The sequence below is a fragment of the Natrix helvetica genome (genome assembly GCF_964273705.1).
Source record: "Natrix helvetica genome assembly, chromosome: 3".
Taxonomy (NCBI): domain Eukaryota; kingdom Metazoa; phylum Chordata; class Lepidosauria; order Squamata; family Natricidae; genus Natrix; species Natrix helvetica.
Genome location: NC_138549.1, coordinates 150,302,341 through 150,320,063, shown reverse-complemented (window position 1 = coordinate 150,320,063; position 17,723 = coordinate 150,302,341). Strand labels below are relative to the sequence as shown.

Here is a 17,723-nt window from a genome sequence, read left to right as displayed (position 1 = left end):
ATATATTACTTATCTTAATACCCAATGATTTAATACTATTATTTTTAAATAATTTGATAAATAAATATTCCTCGATTGCATCCATTTGATTTTTTTAATATGGTAAAACATTGATAAATGTAACCCATACAAAACAAAACCTCTTCTGGGGTCCTCCATAATTTTTAAAAGTGGGAAGTTAAGAAACATGGATTTAGAGCATTTGAGAGTTATCCTCACTCTGCGGACTCGGAACATTAAATAAAAAAAAAACAAAGGAGACACGTCGCTCTACAATTTTGTCTCTACGTTATCGGAAGGAGAGTTCTTATTGGCTCCAGGGAGAAAGGGGGCGGAGTCGCTGAGGCTCTCCGGCTCTCCGTTGACCAGCTAGAGGCGGGCAGAGGCGGAACTTCGTCTTCCTGGCGCGGCGAGAATGGAGGTGGCCGTCTCGCTGCTGGGCCTCCTGCTTTGGGCCTCGGGGTCGGCGGAGAGCACCGCCGAGCCCCCTCGGGACTCCCTGCGGGAAGAGTTGGTGCTGAGTCCGCTGCCTTCCGGCGACTTGGCCGCCACGTTCCAATTCCGCACCCGCTGGGACTCGGACCTGCAGCGTGGCGGCGGTAAGAGAGGAGCTGCCGCGGGGAGCCGGGAGGGTGGCAGAGCCTTTGGGAGAAGGGAGGGTGGGGGGCGACAGGGCAGGTGGCTGCGCGCAACTGGCTCTGTTTGTGCATTCTGGGAGTCGTTTTCGAAAGGGATTTTAAGAAAAGTCCTCGATGCCCGTCCAGATTCTCCGCTCTCGAAATTCTAGGCGTAGAATAGGAATAGAATAGGGACGGGGATAAGGATTGAATTGAATTGAATTCTTTATTGGCCAAGTGTGATTGGACACACAAGAAATTTATCTTTGGTGCATATGCTCTCAGTGTGCATAAAGAAAAAATAGAATATATTCCTCAAGAATGATAAGATACAACACTTAGTGATAGTCATAGGTTACTAATAAGAAATCCAATTATACTAGGAAACAAATAAAACAATATAAACGTTAAAGATACAAGCAACATGGTTATAGTCATAAGTGGGAAGAAATAAGGTACTAGGAAGGAAGAGAAGAATAATAGTAATACAGTCTTAGAAGGTAATATGACAGTGTTGTGAGAATTAGTTGTTAAGCAGAGTGATGGCATTGGGGGGGGGGCTGGCCTTATGTCTAATTGTTGTGGTGTGCAGTGTCCTATAGTGTTCACTCCCATTTAAAATATTGGAAGAGGTGGCCTTGCAAGCTTGGCCGCTTGGGACCAGGGTTTTTATTGATCCCAGTAATTATTGCAATATTTGAAACAGCTGAGAGCTTCCTGTTTCCCGCAGTTGGTCGACTTCCTGTTGTAACTGGTGGCTTCTACCTAAAAAATGCCTTCTCCTCCAACTGGGCACCTTTCCCACCCTTTAGATTTGGGATAGGGTTTCTGGAGTGTGTGGTTGCAACCCCTCTGGAGGATGCCCGGCGACAAAAGGGGCTAGGGGTGAATCTATTTAATAGTCTGAACAATAGCAGCCATTGCTTTAACTGGAGGATAAATACCCCCAAAGGTATTTTTCAAAAGGCACCTGGATTTTCTTTGTCTTTCCATGAAGACATTTTGCTTCTCATCCAGGATGCTTCTTCGGTTTTTGGTTGAGAAGTGAGGCGTCTTCAAGGAAAAACAAAGTCCAATTGCCTTTTGAAAAAAAGCACCTTTGGGACAACTGTGACCATGGGTGATTGAGAATCTCCATAGACATTTGCAGAAGGACAGATAAAAGGTGGGGCAGATAGGAGTGGGGGAGAAGGGATGCTATTCTCACTTTGCTTTCCCATTCCGTCTCCATTTTCTCCCAGTCTCCCATTATCGGCTGTTCCCTAAGGCTCTGGGCCAGCTTATTTCCAAATATTCAGTGCGCGAGTTACACCTCTCCCTCACTCAGGGCTTCTGGCGGACACGGAGCTGGGGACAGCCCTACTTGCAAGCTCCTGCAGGTGCAGAACTTTGGGTCTGGTTCCAGGACACTGTCTCAGAGTAAGTAGGTTCACAGTCTCCATTCGTTTATGTACTTATTTGATTTACTTATATCCTGGGTAGGACTCCTCCAATTGATTTTGTTTTCTCAGTAGAAAGCCTGTGAAGTAGGTTGAGCTAAAAGAAAGCTTCAGTAAATCTAGTGAGTTACTGAACCTGGGCTTTATGGATCCTGATCTACAGCTTTAGCCATTTGCCCTACGTGGGCTGTGACAATTAAAAGCTAATATATAAAAGTGACCTCAGCCTTCCTTTTTTGCTTGGATACTTGTATTTGGTTATTTATTTAAAGGCTAGTACAGAAATTGTGGTTTCCATAAGTCTTCAGTCAATGGAAGCCATGGTAGATTTGTCTCACCATTTATAGATATGTCTGATTGGCTTCTGTTAGTCTGGCCATATGTACAGAGGATGGTGGAAAATATAATGTAATACATTCTAGAGAGCTGGGAAAGGCTTGATCTGATTGTCCATTATTGCCCATATGTGGGCATGAATTGCACATATATTAAATCATAATCAGTTTGGGGTTCTTTTGGCTTATAGTGTTGTATGAATTCATGGGTGGGTGGGGGGGAGTGCTACAGGTTTATAAATGATGGTTGATAGTTTGGCAGTGATATCACCTGCTGATATCTTCTCTGCTTTTTCCACTAATGGTGTCTCTGATTTACTTGTGCAAATGGACAATAAAAAAAACCTGTTATTATAGTTGGCTGCTGAGGGAATGGCAACCCTATAGAAGGCCTTGGCTGACTGCAGTCCTAGGAACAGCTCTCTTTTCTGCAGTCCTAGGAACAGCTCTCTTTTCTGCAGGTGCAGTGAGGGAGAAAGAAAAAGGAAACTCTTACTTACCACCCCCCAATATAAGGCAAACATAATGCAGTATCCTCTAAGCTGAAAACTGGTCATATTTGGTTTTGGATTTCCACTACTTTTACTCCAGGCATTTCCCTGCCTCCTTCAAGGCCTGTTACTCCTCGGTAGACCAAGCAGACCTATAAGCTTGATGAATAGGCAGAGTTCACAAGGAATGAAACAGCCTATGGCAGTGATGGCGAACCTATGGCACGCGTGCTACAGGTGGCACGTGTGCCACAGGTGGCACGCGGAGCCATTTGTCAGGGCACGCGAGACGCTGCCCTGTCAGCTGGCCAGCGCGCATGCGCGCGCTGGCCAGATAAGTTCACCTTTTTAAAAGCCATTTTTCGCCCTCCCCAGGCTCCAGAGGCTTTATAGGAGCCTGGGGAGGGCGAAAAGAGCCTCCCCTGCCCTCCCAGAGGACCTCCGGAGGCTTCAGGGACCGTCTGGAGGCTTCCCTGATGCCTTTGGAACGCTTAAAACCACCCTCCGAGCAAACCGGAAGTGACTTCCGGTTTGCTCGGAAGGTGGTTTTAAGCGTTCCAAAGGCTTCAGGGACCATCCGAAGGCTTCCCTGACGCCTTCGGAGCCCTTAAAACGCCCCTCTGAGCAACCCGGAAGTCACTTCCGGTTTGCTCGGAGGATCCATTTGAGCGCTCTGAAGGCTTCAGGGAAGCCTCAGGACGGTCCCTGAAGCCGCCGGAGGACCTCCGGGGGGGTTGGAAAGGCTCTTTTCGACCTCCCCAGGCTCCTATAAAGCCTCTGGAGCCTGGGGAGGGCGAAAAAAGCATGTAAAAAGGGGGGGTCGCGCATTGTACGTGCATGCGCACTGGGGGGGTCGCGCATTGCATTTTGGGTGCAGCACACCCGCACATGACCCCCCTGCGCTCCCCCCACTTGTGGCACGCGAGCCAAAAAAGGTTTGCCATCGCTGGCCTATGGGTTAGTATGGTGTGACATTCCATTCTACCATCAAACCCTCAAATCAAAAGTTTTGATGCCACAGCAGCGAAGCTGCCATTGGTGGCTTTTACAATGAGCCCCATATCTCTCAGTGGATACATTTTAATCAAATAGTGATCATCCCTAAAAAAAGAAGTCACCCACAGCTCTTCCATCCACAGACTATTTCCCTCAGAACAAACATCAAAATCTAGGGTAAAACTTGGCGTTTGGAGAAAGATACCATTTATAACTGGCCCATGGAAGTTAATGTGGCAATGTACTTCCGAGCTGATATTGAATGACTAGCTATACTTGACAATAGACATGTATGTTGACATCTCTAAGCACCAACAGATGGAGTACTTGCAATACATTCTGAAAGTTTCAGGTATGCTCACTAACCAAAACATTAAAAAAAAAACCTTTGACCTCTGGTTTAGGGTGAATCCAGTCAGAGATTGTGAACATGACTAGTTTTCAATGGTATATTACTTTTGCGACTGTTAATGCTTGCTTTGTTTCTAAGTAACAATACCCAAGCTTCTGATATATATATATTTCAAATTTTAGATAGGATTCTCTGCCACAAAAATAGCATTAAAATTATATGTAAATATACAAATACAACTTAAAATTTTAAAGATGAAATTGCTTTAAGTGTTTTAGCAAATACATCTTTTAAATTTCAGATAACTCCTTCACAAACATATTACGATGCTTACTATGTTTTCTTTTTGTAGTGTTGACAAAGCTTGGAAAGATCTTAGTAACATCCTCTCAGGAATATTCTGTGCCTCTTTGAACTTCATTGATTCTACCAACACAATCATCCCAACTGCATCCTTCAAACCCCTGGGACTGGTGAATGGTGAGTTAATATTTATTCATCAAATGTATTACTTATAGATGTAAAGGGTCTTATAAAACAAATTCTATGGGTGTTCACCATAGTCAATTAAAATTTAAGAGTAACATAAAAATAGTTTATTGAAAAGTGCTATTTAAAAAATCTGGGTTCTTGGATAATTGGAAAAAAATCATTATAGGTACTGTGATTCTGGCAATTTACAATATAGAACACTGACATTCTTTGATTTAAAATGACACCCCCAACAAAAAGAATGGAGCTAATAATTGTTAGAAAGCCATAAGGAACAAAAAGGGTTTTAACAGCTTTTGCAAGCCTCACTGAAAGTACTATTCAGCCTCTTTAGGAAGAGTTCTTGATTGATTTATTGTAGTTGAGGCATTTCCATTTTTCTCAAGCATTTTACAAACAGATATTGCTTTTTCAACAGTAGTTTCTCTTCTTTTCTCCATTCACCCCCTTAATCCCCCAGGACTGATCTGAGCATACAAGAAGTACAAGAAATCCAATCCATCAGCAACATCATAACCCATATACTATATGCTGTTATATATGGGATGTCATTTACAGAAATAGTGAAAAAGGAAGAGGCTAAAGGTTGACTAGATTTCAATAATAGTCAAACTGCAGATATCTTCAGTATACACTTGGAATCATGTATATTTACAGGGGAAAGGCATGTTTGTAAAGCTTCTCACCCAGGTGTCCCCTGCTTGGGGCTTCTGAGTGTGCTGGACTTTTAATCCCCATAATTCCTAGCAAAATCCACGTTTGGGAAGGTTCTAATCTTTGGCTCCCTCGTTCAGTAACAGATCATCGTTTCCTACGATATGCTGTCTTGCCCCGTGAAGTTGTATGCACTGAAAATCTCACACCCTGGAAGAAGCTGTTGCCTTGCAGCTCAAAGGTGAGACGTGTGTTAGCTGTAGTAGTTGAGCCTTAAAGCAGCAGCATGTCCTTTGACCCCCTGGAATTCTTTCATTCTTGTAAATATTACTTGGATATCTGCAACATGCTTCAGGGGTTTTGTCTGTTCTTTGATGGGTGTATGTAACTTGGAATTGTACCATAATATCATATGTACATACAGTAGTTGCATAGTTCCTAAACTTCTTTTGGATTCTGCAGAGAGAAAAAAAGCTTCCTTTTATTTTCCAGGCTGGCCTGGCTGTTCTGCTGAAGGCTGAGAGGCTGTTCCATAGCAGTTACCACTCCCAGGCTGTGCACATCCGTCCCATCTGCAGGGTTGGTTTTTGGATGTTTGGTTCATCTGTCTGCTGAAAGAGTTGAGGACAAAATGCTCAAGACTGATAATGCTGAATCTATAATCTTATTTCCCTAATACAGTGGAAGGTGGTCCTCTTAAAACTTACTTTAAAAAATATATATATGGGTAAATCAGTCCAAATGTTCAACTAGTTTGGCACTCTCTTATCGCCATGATCAAACTGATATCTTTGAAAATCGCAAGAACAACACTTTGCTTGTTATCCACAGCAATTGGTATTTAGTGGCAGTTGCCTCTTAACACCTGAGCTAAAATATAACCTTCATAAGCAGGAATGACTGATAAGCCTAACGTCCCCAAAATTATATGCCAATTCCCTTTTAAATTTCCAAGTTGATGGTCATTGCTGTATTTGCATCCTCCAGTTATATTATGGGATTTACTGTGAGCTAGTTTCAGAAGAATTTGCTTTTATCTGACCTGAATCTTCCACCATCCACTTTGTTGACTGAGGAGTCCTTGGAGTTCTCTGAGCTTTTTGTTTGCTTGCAAACATTTCATTATCTGACTAGGTAACATTATCAATGCCATGCATTGACTGACTCAGTGATCCAAAGCTTTGTCTCAGCTATTAAGTTGGGTTTTCTTATTTGTTTTGGTGGTGTGTTTGTAAGAATTTTATTAGATGTTGGAGTGCATAGATATCAGGAGTAAAGCACTGGCTGCCATGATGGTGACTGTTTTCTAACAGCAAAAATACCACCAAGTAACATATACCCCTACTTAAATCCAGGCTGAATAAAAGACTGGTTCTGAAAAATTAAAACTGGCAAGTTTAGCAAAAAGTTCCAAGCAGTTATATTGGGGCTCTTAAGAACCAAAAGAAGAAAGTTATCCCTGTATATCTTTATGTTGGATATGAGCTCTTATTTATATGTCTTAGGATTTCCCAATATTATAAAATTTGTTTTCCTGGCATATTTACAATTCTCAGAGCAGATTACTCTAGGAATTTTGGGAAGAATCTTCAGATTATGATAGTCTTTTAACATGTTGACTTTTTAAAATGTGGGTGTTTTTCTCCCTTTGCCTTTTTCTTTCAGGACAAATCTTGTCGGAGCTTATCTTGGGAACTCAGGCAGATCCTCACTGTTGTCTTTGATAGTTTTGCCAGTGCCCAGGGAAAGAAAGGTAACTCAGGCTACTGTCTCTGTATTGGTACTGCTGGCTGGATTCATCTCTTAGTTGATCTTGTGTCGTTCTCTCTTCAGACTGGTCGCTCTTAAAAATTTTCTCTCGGACCCTCACTGAAGCTTGTCCTCTGGCGTCTCAAAGCAAGGTTTATGTTGATATTTCCAGCAAAACCAAGGTAACGTTTTTTTTGTCAACCTTGTTTGAATATAGTTGTAATGTTAATAAGCTGGGCACTGTAAAAAATTTGAATAAGACTTAAAAAAAATCAGGAATTGGGAGGTGGATGCCACTGGAGAGGACAAGACTTGTTTTGTTGAGGCTTTCTAGACTTTTGAGTGGTTCCTTTAGGTAAAATAGGTGCTTTAAACCAGAGGGAGTGGGGATTGCTTCATGTAAATTGAAAATACACCCAATCAAATTTCAGTAATGTGATCTGCAGTATCTGCATCAAAATAATGGCTGGGGCAGGGACACAAACGTTTGCCCTCTTCAGCACAACATTCTCAGTTTTACCTGTATTTCCATAGTGTAACTATGAAATGGGCTTTAGACTGAGCTCTAGTTGGGTGAAAAAATCCTGATGGAAGCTCCCCATGTAAATGGACTGAGTGATTATCAGGTGTGCTCAAGGAATTTAGCTTTTTGCAGTTGAAATGCTTGATGCCTTCAATAGTAAAATCTGATTGTTGGTGAAGGCAGTGTCATGTAAAAAATAGTGTACTGTTATTTTTAGTTTTTGTATATTTCTTTTTGTAGTTTTGGTAGTGTATAGGAGATCCCTTACTTGGTGTAGGTATCTTACTTGGTTTTGCTGGATCTAAATTGGGTTTTTTTTAAACTAGGTGATCATGCTTCTGTAGTTTATATATAAAGATTTATAATTAAAGGTTTCATTACACGTTCTGATGTTTTAATTTACTTTTGAAATGGTTATTACGTGCTCCATTGAAGAATTATTCTAATGGATATACACATTCACAGGGCATAGAAAGCTTACCTGTGACTTGCTGTGTTTGCTTTTCAGCTGACATATTTCCATGTGCTGCTTAGAAGAGTGTTTCACTGGTAGAATTTCCAATGAATTGGGGAACTTGGGCAGCTGTGATTCTGAATGCACAGAGAGACTGCCTCAACATCTTGTGCCTTTATAAACATAAGAAGTTACTCTAGAAGGCATACAAGGAAGGAGGTGTTGAGCATGTTTTCGCTAGGTGTGGTATGATGAGGATGTCATATGTTGGCACAAAGCAAATGAGTGTACTCATATTCACAGGCACAAGAGTTCCTGGAGGTTTCCCCAACTCCTTTATCTATCTATGAGGCATCTGTCCAGGGAGACAGGAGAACTTACGCAGTCTATGACCTTCTGAATCCAACACTCTTCAACACATCTCGCAACCTCAATGTGCTATTGAAATGGAAACGGCCTCAAGATAATTGTGAGTGATCAGTGATTTCCTGGCTATTTTAATAGCATAAAGGAGACCATTGCACTGTGTCAATTAAATCTATTGACTAGGACTACTATTAATTAGTCTTCACACACTCCCATGGCCTATTACTTTAGAGCTTAATTTTATCCAGGGGCATTTCAAAATATTCTTTATTTTGAAGTGGGACAGCAGTACAAACTCTGGTAGTATTCCCAACCATCCAGGGGAAATTTCTTTAAAGAGACAATGCAAAAACTCTAGAAATTCAGAGAAGTGTTCATTGTCCTCTCATATAAAAGTGTCTAAGTCATCGAGCAATGATTTGGTCACATATTATAAAAAGCAGGAAACAATAGTCATTGCTCCCAATAGGCAAACAATGGGGAAATCCTATGTAAGTTTTAAAAAATGAGTTTTTCTTCTGAGGTATTGCTTTAATGTATTTCATTTGAACAGGTGCTAAAGCTGAGTTTCTAACTTGTCTGTTTTCCTTCAGTGGGCTTGGCAGTACCGGTGCTTCATGCTCAGCGCTATGTGAGTGGTTATGGTCTCCAGACAGGAGAAATCAGCACTCTTGTGTATAACACACATCCTTATCGAGCTTTCCCAGTCCTTCTGCTAGAGACTGTGCCCTGGTACCTACGGCTCTACATTCATACCTTGACCATTATTACTAAAGGAAAGGAAAATAAACCAAGTAAGATAGAAATTCTCTCTTAATACATGCTTCTTCTAATCCTTTTCTTTTTAGAAAGAGAAATCCTTTGGAAGAGAACAGTGGAAATGCAGAATTGTTGCTCAGTTTTTCCTTTGCTCCACAACCAATTTGTATCCATTGGTACTCAGATCTAGAGGTTTGCCCAAGATTACCATCCACCTTTAGGGCTGATTGTTACAATTTTCGGATTGTTGGAAGTGAGCTCTGGACTTGAAATCCACACTTGTTTAAATCACGGTTGTATGTTGTTTCAAAGAGAATCTCTGACACAATTATTCTGATTCGTATAAACAAAAACTATCAATGGAGCAAAGAGAGTAGTGTGCAGAGCCATTATTTGGGTTTTACTTTCTAAACCCCAGTTTAGCAATCTGTGCATGTAACTATTCCATTACATATTTATTTGCATCTAGCCATAAATTTCTGATTTATAATCCCAGAACAAAGAATTAGGGTGGGTAAATTTATTCATTCCAATTGTATCAGGCAGGAAGCCTTATAGCAAGATTAGAGGCAAAGTTATTTATTTACAATATTTATGGCCTACCTCAGTGAATAGATGGGATGATGTACAGCAAAGTTGCATATAGGGAAAAAATACAATGTACAGTTATTAAAAACCTCAATATATAACTAAAGAACCATATAAATATCCAATCATTTAATTGCCCCAATAGTCAAATATTGGTGTTCTGACAGGGTTATTTTATTAAGACTCTGGTGGCACATTTTGTTCCAGACATAACTTGTATCAGATACAGTAAATTGTCCTGGTAATTTTGAAAGTGATGCATGAGCTGAAGGGCTTCCCTGATCACAACTTTTGTATTTAAACAAGAAGCCTCCAGTTTATAAACCACCTCCTCCACTCAGCATTATTCACAGGATCAGTGTTCCTTGATTGCACTGATATCTTTTGATGACAAGCAACTCCATCTTGTTAGATCTAATCCAAGCTACCTTTCATTCAAACGGACGTAATGGCTCAGTGGCTAAGACGCTGAGTTATCGATCAGAAAGGTCAGCAGTTCATCAGTTTGAATCCCTAGCGTATCGAAAGCATGTAAAAATGCAAGTAGAAAAATAGGGACCATCTTTGGTGGGAAGGTAACAGTGTTCTGTGTGCCTTCGGCATTTAGTCATGCCAGCCACATGACTATGGAGACGTCTTCGGACAGCGCTGGCTCTTTGGCTTTTAAACAGAGGAGATGAGCACTGCCCCCTAGAGTTGAGAATGACTAGCACATATGTGCGAGGGGAACCTTTACCTTTACCTTACTTTCATTTGATCCAGATCACAGCATTCAGACATTGATTCAGAATGTTGACAGCATCTGCAATGCAGCATTAAAAAGGCAATATATAGCTTTGACATTAGCATTTTGGTGATGCCTCAGTCCAAATTGCTGAATGACCTCCCCCAAGCAGTTTCATGTAGATATTAAACAGTGTAGGTAGGGGAGAGCAACACGTTCTGAGGCAGCCACACATTGGCATAAGAGCTTGAGAGCTTCCACCCGTGATTATCAGCTTGGAACCACTGATTGAGGTGGGCTTGGAAATTGTTGCAATGCTGTGCCCACAACTCCCAATGATCCAGAAGGATACTAAACCATAGTAAATGAAATTTTTAAAAATATAAAAGCAATACATGGATGAAACAATTTGTGGCTACTAGCACAATAGAGGATATCCATTTTGACAACTACAATAATTTGCTATATAATAGCGATGGCAAACCTTTTTTGGCTCGCGTGCCACAAGTGGAGGGAGCGCAGGGGGGTCGTGTGCGGGCGTGCCGCACCCATAATGCAATGCGCTACCCCAATCCACATGCCGCACAACAGGCGTGCCCCCTCCCATTTTTACATGATTTTTTCGCCCTCCTCAGGCTCCAGAGGCTTTATAGGAGCCTGGGGAGGGCGAAAAGAGCCTCCCCCGCCCCCCCCGGAGGCCCTCTAGAGGCTTCAGGGACCGTCCGGAGGCTTCCCTAAAGCCTTCGGAACGCTTTAAACGACCCTCCGAGCAAACCGGAAGTGACTTCCAGTTTGCTCAGAGGATCGTTTTGAGCGTTCCGAAGGCTTCAGGGACCGTCGGGAGGCTTCCCTGATGCATTTGGAGCGCTTAAAACGACCCTCCGAGAAAACTGGAAGTCACTTCCGGGTTGCTTGGAGGGTCATTTTAAGCGTTCTGAAGGCTTCAGGGACCGTCAGGAGGCTTCCCTGATGCATTTGGAGCGCATAAAACGACCCTCCGAGCAAACCAGAAGTGACTTCCGGTTTCCTCGGAGGGTCGTTTTAAACGTTCCGAAGGCTTCAGGGAAGCTTCCGGACGGTCCCTGAAGCCTCCGGAGGGCCTCTGGGGGGTTGGGGGAGGCTCTTTTCGCCCTCCCAGGCTCCTATAAAGCCTCTGGAGCCTGGGGAGGGCGAAAAATGGCTTTAAAAAAGGGTGAAATCAGCTGGCCAGCGTGCCCATGCGCGCTGGCCAGCTGACAGGGCAGCGCCTCGCGTGCCCTGACAAATGGCTCCGCGTGCCACCTGTGGCACGCGTGCCATAGGTTCGCCATCACTGCTATATAACATGATTGCTTTGGGTTTGACCTGTATTGATTTCATCAGTATCTTTATACATTTTCTTAGGACAATTAACACATCATTTTTTAAAGAATTAAAAATAAAAATAAATTGCCTGTTACTTTTTGAAATAAGCCCCACTGTATTCTGCTTGGCTTTTTAGCCAGCCAGTACAGTCCTATATTGGATTTGTTTTTTCACAAATGAATTAAGATGTTTAATCAGAATCCCAAAGATTCTGATTACGTTCCAAAGGGTTAAAGTGGAGCAATGTGATCTTCTCTGCAAAGGTGTTGTGGAGATCGTCACTCTAGGCATAAGCAAGAACATTCTTCAGTATATTTATATGAACCTCAAGGAAGGATTTTGTTTATCTGAAATGCTGATTGTATTTCTTTTAGGTTATATACATTATCAGCCAGCACAGGACCGAAAGCGTCCCCATCTCCTGGAAATGTTGATTCAGTTACCAGCAAACTCTGTCACCAAGATCAACATCCAGTTTGAGAGAGCCTTGCTCAAGTGGACCGAATACACACCTGACCCCAACCATGGCTTTTATGTGAGGTAAATGGGGACAGACTGTGCTCCATCCCTTTCAATTCTTGTCTGCTTCTCTTCCTGAAGGGGCTTTTAACCTTAATTTTCTTTCTTTCTCTGGTTTTTAGCCCATCTGTTTTAAGTGCCCTAGTGCCAAGCACCATTGCCATAAAAGAGGAAGATGAAGATACAAAACCACTTTTTGCTTCACTGTGAGTCCCTAAACCTTGGCAAATGAAGGCGGGTGGAAAGTGGGAAATGTGTAGAGTTGACATTGCTGCTTTATGTAATGCTATTGAACATGGGAAGCTGCTTACACCAGCTTCCATTGTTTGGCCATTTAGTCATTACCTGCTCCATTCTCCCCAAGATATTTCTTGCCTATTCTTCTCAGCTCGATTAGGTATACCAGACCAGGAAGGCTAAAACTACTTTTATTGAGATTGGCTATAACAACAAAACCTTGTAACTTTGTGATTACAATCATAAGAAGTGAATAGTACCACTTTATACTGCACTAGTAAGGCCACACTTGGAATACTGTGCCCATTTCTTGTCACCATGACACAAAAGAGATGCTGAGATCCTAGAAAGAGTGCAGAGAAGAGCAGCAAAGATGCTAAGAGAAAAACAACAAAGATCATGTGGAGGCTAAACCATACAGTGAACGGCTAAGGGAACTAGGTATGGCTAACCTAACAAAGAGAAAGCTTAGTGGGGAACGCTTAGCCATCTTCAAATATTTGAAGGGGAGTCCTAGGGAAGAGTGGATCAATTTACTCTCCATAGCATCTAAGGATAGGAGAAGCAATGGATGGAAGCTTATCAGAGGACGATCCAACCTGGAATTAAGGAAAAAAGTCCTGATAGTGGAAAAAACTAATCAGTGGAACAGCTTGCCTCCTGAAGTTGTGGGTGATCCATTGCTGGAGGTTTTCAAGAAAGGATTGGATAACCATTTGTCCAGAAAGGAATGAGGAATAAGGATTTGGGGTTTGGACTAGAAGACCTTCAAGGTCCCTTCCACGCCTATGATTCTATGACTTCCAATGACCGCAACTATGACTGCAAAGATTGTCATTTGTAAGCATTGCAGCCATGGTTGGCAACTCCATTGCTTAGTAATGGAAATTCCAGTTCCAATTGTCATTATAAGTTAAAATCATCAACCTTTATGGAGGGTTTCAGATTGGATAAGGTTGACAGCAACAGTATGTAGTTTCTTAAGCACTTATCCCCCCCCCCCCAACCTGGTATTCTAACTGGGATCACCAGCACTTGAATTTGGAAGCCTTCTTCATGCAACAGTGCATGTGATCTGTCACTTAAGTATTTTCTTTGCTGGCTGAAGCAAGATCATACTTGCAGGAGTCATTATCTTCATATAAGTGGGAATGTTATGCCCTTCATATGTGTAATCCTATTTAAATGCTAATACCATATGAAGTAAATGTCCAATTCCTGAATGAAGCCTCATCCTAAACTTTTATGGTAGTTTATGCATGCTAAAGCACTGGACACAGCTAAAAGAACCAAAGTCTTTTGACAGAAAAAAGTTATCTGTTGTGGCCCAGCAGGAGCCGTTGGAGCTGCCACCAGACTCCGACAGCGAGGGTCCCTATGAGTCGGCTCTGGAGAATGTGGAGGACCCTGGGCAGGGTTCTGACTCTGAGCAGGGATCAGAGAGTCTGGTCGGCCACCAGGAGGTGCCTGAGGCATGGAGCAGCAGTGAGAGCCAAAGGAAGGGGGCTCCTGATGCCATGCCTTGGAGCAGTGGGGAGGAGTCACGGGACAGTGACTCAGACATCAGCAGGGAGTTATTAGATGCTCGTTACCGCCACGCCCACAGGCGCAAGGAGCAAGTGCGCAGTTACCGGCGGTAATTGCTCTCAGCTGCTAATAAGTAGACTCCAGTCTATAAAAGGACTGGTTGTGCATACGCCCTTTGCAGAAGTCAACGTAGGAACTATTGGGAAAGTTCCGTCTTGTGAGCTTAGCATGCTGGATAGCTGCTATCGTGTCTCAGTGCCGGAGGGTTCTGAGAGCCTAGTCATGGTGGATTGCTGCCAAGGATCTGTCTGTCTGTCTGTGCAATAAATCCTGTTGAAGTAGTTTTGGTCCGAAGTGTGTTCTGTGTTGGCGAGGGAAGAAGGGGGGTCAGAACAGTTATCTACTGTATCTTTACTCTTTCTCAGCCAGTGGCTCTATCTACCTTGCCATAACAGATCTCAGAAGCTATGGGATCATACCCAGTTAGGAAATGGCTGGAGGACTACCTGTGAATTCCAGGACTACTGGATTCCAGATAGCAAAGTTGAAATGCATGTTGGAGGAAGGCAGTGGTTTATCAGTTCTATAATCTGCAAAGAAAATTGCATTGGTCACCAGAAGTTGGGCTGGACTCAAAAATACCTTTATCTTCACCTCTGATTTTAAACTTCTGCTGATTTTTTTTATTTCCCAGATTTCCTTCCTTTGATGGCTCCAGCTACTTTGTACGTCTCTACACTGAACCCCTCCTGGTGAATCTGCCAACACCAGATTTTAGCATGCCGTATAATGTGATCTGCCTGACTTGCACTGTAGTAGCTGTGTGTTATGGCTCCTTTTACAATCTTCTGACCAGAACATTCCATATGGAAGAACCTAAGAAGGGAGGCCTAGCCAAGAGACTGGCAAACATAATTCGTAAAATAAGAGGTGTACCACCTCTCTGAGGACAGCTGGTGCATGTACTTCTGAAAGCTTTAGGAACTCTCCAGCCAAGAAATGAAGGGCCAACTTCTGAGAAGGTAGATGGTTGAAGCAGGGTACCTTTTGCAAGACTTAATTTATTTTCTTGTTACGGATTGTTATTCATGGTTGTTGAATAGCTTCCTTCATTGCTGATCTCAGGACTGTAAATAAAAATGCCCAGGGGATTGCTTACTCTCTTGAAGATGTTTACATTATCTGGAAAGACAACTTCAAATAAGCCAGAATTGCTCTTGACTTTTTATCTCCTTGGTTTTGGTAAAGTAGAACCACTCCTATCTCATTAGCTAATTTACTTCAATTGCCCTGTATACATACTGAGCTTGTACCTTTTAATTGCCATTTGCAACTTAACTGAAGACAGAATATTTTGAGAGCAATGCATCAACGCAGTGTTGGTGGACGTAAGAAAGAAAAAACACACAAACAAAATATTAAATACATAGATTTGTGCTTGAGGGCATTCTGCATACATATTAAATTTTGGCAAATTGCTATTTTAGAGGGAAAAACCATTCGAAGCACACCGATGCAACTATCACTGGAGAATGCAGCTTTTAGAAATCTCCATGACAGTTTGTGACTTAAGAGCATGAGCGACCTGGACAAAGAATACTTTAAAACAGAACAAACCATGGTGCTGGACTAGTGATACCCACAGGATTTAGATTAAGATGATAATCTAAATTGGGAAATGAACGCTGTTTGTATGCAAACAAAAATTGTTTTAAAAGGTTTCAATGTATAATTAACAAGTGGTATTAAGGTCTTCATAAAGATCATTATTTTAATCAGTCTTCCATGTACCATACTGCCTGATAGTCAAGCAAAAATTTCACCTGAGTGAACCCATAGAAATCCATGCAAGATAAGGAAATTGGTCAAGGGATAGATTAGAAAATTTACCGTTTTTTATCCCATGTCCACCAATCCAATCTGAAAGATACTGTTATTTTGGTTGATGATGAAAAGCTAAGGAGAATCAGACTTGGATAGTACTTGGATGAGAGAATATCTAGTCTGTAAATTAGACTGAGAAGTTGAAAAAGCATTCTAGAGAAAGGCAGTGGAAAGCACTTTTGCTAGATTGCAAAGAAAACTGCAAGTATGTACAGTGGCGATAAAGTTTGTGCATAGCTAAAATGATTCTGATTAAAGATGCAACACCCCAAACAGTGCACTGTCTCATCTTTATTGACCTCTGATTTTAATATTGTTCACTTTTGATGTCCAGAAGCTGATGGGGTCTGTAGAGAGGAGGAAGCTCACACTAAATCTGAGTCCTATGCGTTCTAAATCCTCCCAGATCTGGAGACTTTCTCACATGATACAACAGTGGGCATGCTCCAGGTCCCTTCTGTTAAGCAACATCTTTCGATGGAACCAAGAGACACATCATCTCTGCCATGGTGCCTTCCCTGTGGAACAGCATACACCTGTGATCCAGATGGCCTACATCTTGCCAGCCTTTTGTGAAGCACTTCCACTTGGGTGTTGGACAATGATATTAAGTCTTTAAGAGATGATTAGGCAAGATACATGACGGGCCTCAGAGGCAATGAGCTTTTAGGCTGCTTTGTTTGATCCTGTTTGCTGTTTTGATCAGATATTAGCTGCCTAGAGCTGCAATTCAGGTTGGATAGCTATCTGAATTGAATCTACAAATAAATATTGAAAAATGTGATCTTTGGTCCAGAAAAAAAATAAATATCTCTTCAATTTTGATTTGCATTCAGATTTTTTTATTCTTTCCAAAATAACAATCTGAAAGGCAAATTGCTAGCCATGGCCTACTCTTAATGAGTTTCAAAGAAAGTTCATTACTATTATCAACAATGCATCTACTTTGTATGTTCTATAATCTAATCATATGAATTTACATATTTAATACCATATAAATTTTTGCTATTACCTTGTTACAAAGGCAATTTATTAGAACATTAATTTATTTGCTGATCCTACTGCTACCATATTGTGGTTCATATTATTGAATTTATGACTGGCTCACTCTGCAAGGAGGCATATTGTCTTTTTGTTTAGTTCTCTTAACAAGGCATTTAAAAACTATTAAGATACTTATATGAACAGGACCGACTCAAAGCTGACTCAGCCTTCCAAGCTTTGTCTTTCTATTCAATTAATATTTGAAAATGGCATTTAACTATTTAATGTAATGAAATAAACCCAATTATTCCTTCCCTAGTATTTGAAATGTACATTTAAAAAATAAGTCTTATGAAAGAGGTATAACTCCACAAAAATTGAACCTAAGTAATGAGCAAGCTATACAATTTGCAAATCACAATGCTGAGTCTCAAAGCTGGTAGGCAAATCATGCAAGGGCCTCCATTAGAGCTACATAAATTTAATGGATTTCAATATGCCACAATGAGATCACAGACTTTGTTTTTGACAGTTCCCATCTAACCTAAACGCTTTCACCAGATTCTCAAGCTTAAATAAAGTACTACTAAGCACTCCCATTTCTGTGGGCGGCGAGGAAGGGTGTTTGTGTAAAGACAAGAGAAAACTTATAGCATATTTATTTGATAAGTAAATACAAAAAGTCTTTC

General features: G+C 41.6%; 1 protein-coding gene across 1 annotated transcript; it reads left to right on the top strand.

Moving 5' to 3' along the window:
• The first annotated feature begins 352 nt into the window (after positions 1 to 352).
• Positions 353 to 16,873, top strand: PIGT (phosphatidylinositol glycan anchor biosynthesis class T). The gene is made up of 12 exons (XM_081949651.1): positions 353 to 599; positions 1,859 to 2,036; positions 4,583 to 4,710; positions 5,517 to 5,617; positions 5,869 to 5,955; positions 7,042 to 7,129; positions 7,210 to 7,307; positions 8,406 to 8,571; positions 9,062 to 9,262; positions 12,258 to 12,423; positions 12,525 to 12,608; positions 14,861 to 16,873. The coding sequence occupies exons 1-12, from the start codon at positions 416 to 418 to the stop codon at positions 15,111 to 15,113; spliced, it is 1,734 nt and encodes a 577-aa protein (XP_081805777.1). The 5' UTR covers positions 353 to 415; the 3' UTR covers positions 15,114 to 16,873.
• Positions 16,874 to 17,723: the final 850 nt, after the last annotated feature.

Coding starts and splice junctions, on each gene's coding strand:
- PIGT (XM_081949651.1), top strand. CDS start 416: ATGGAGGTGGCCGTCTCGCTGCTGGGCCTCCTGCTTTGGGCCTCGGGG. Junction 4,711..5,516: donor ACCCCTGGGACTGGTGAATG/GTGAGTTAATAT, acceptor TCCCTCGTTCAG/TAACAGATCATCGTTTCCTA. Junction 5,956..7,041: donor ACATCCGTCCCATCTGCAGG/GTTGGTTTTTGG, acceptor TTTTTCTTTCAG/GACAAATCTTGTCGGAGCTT.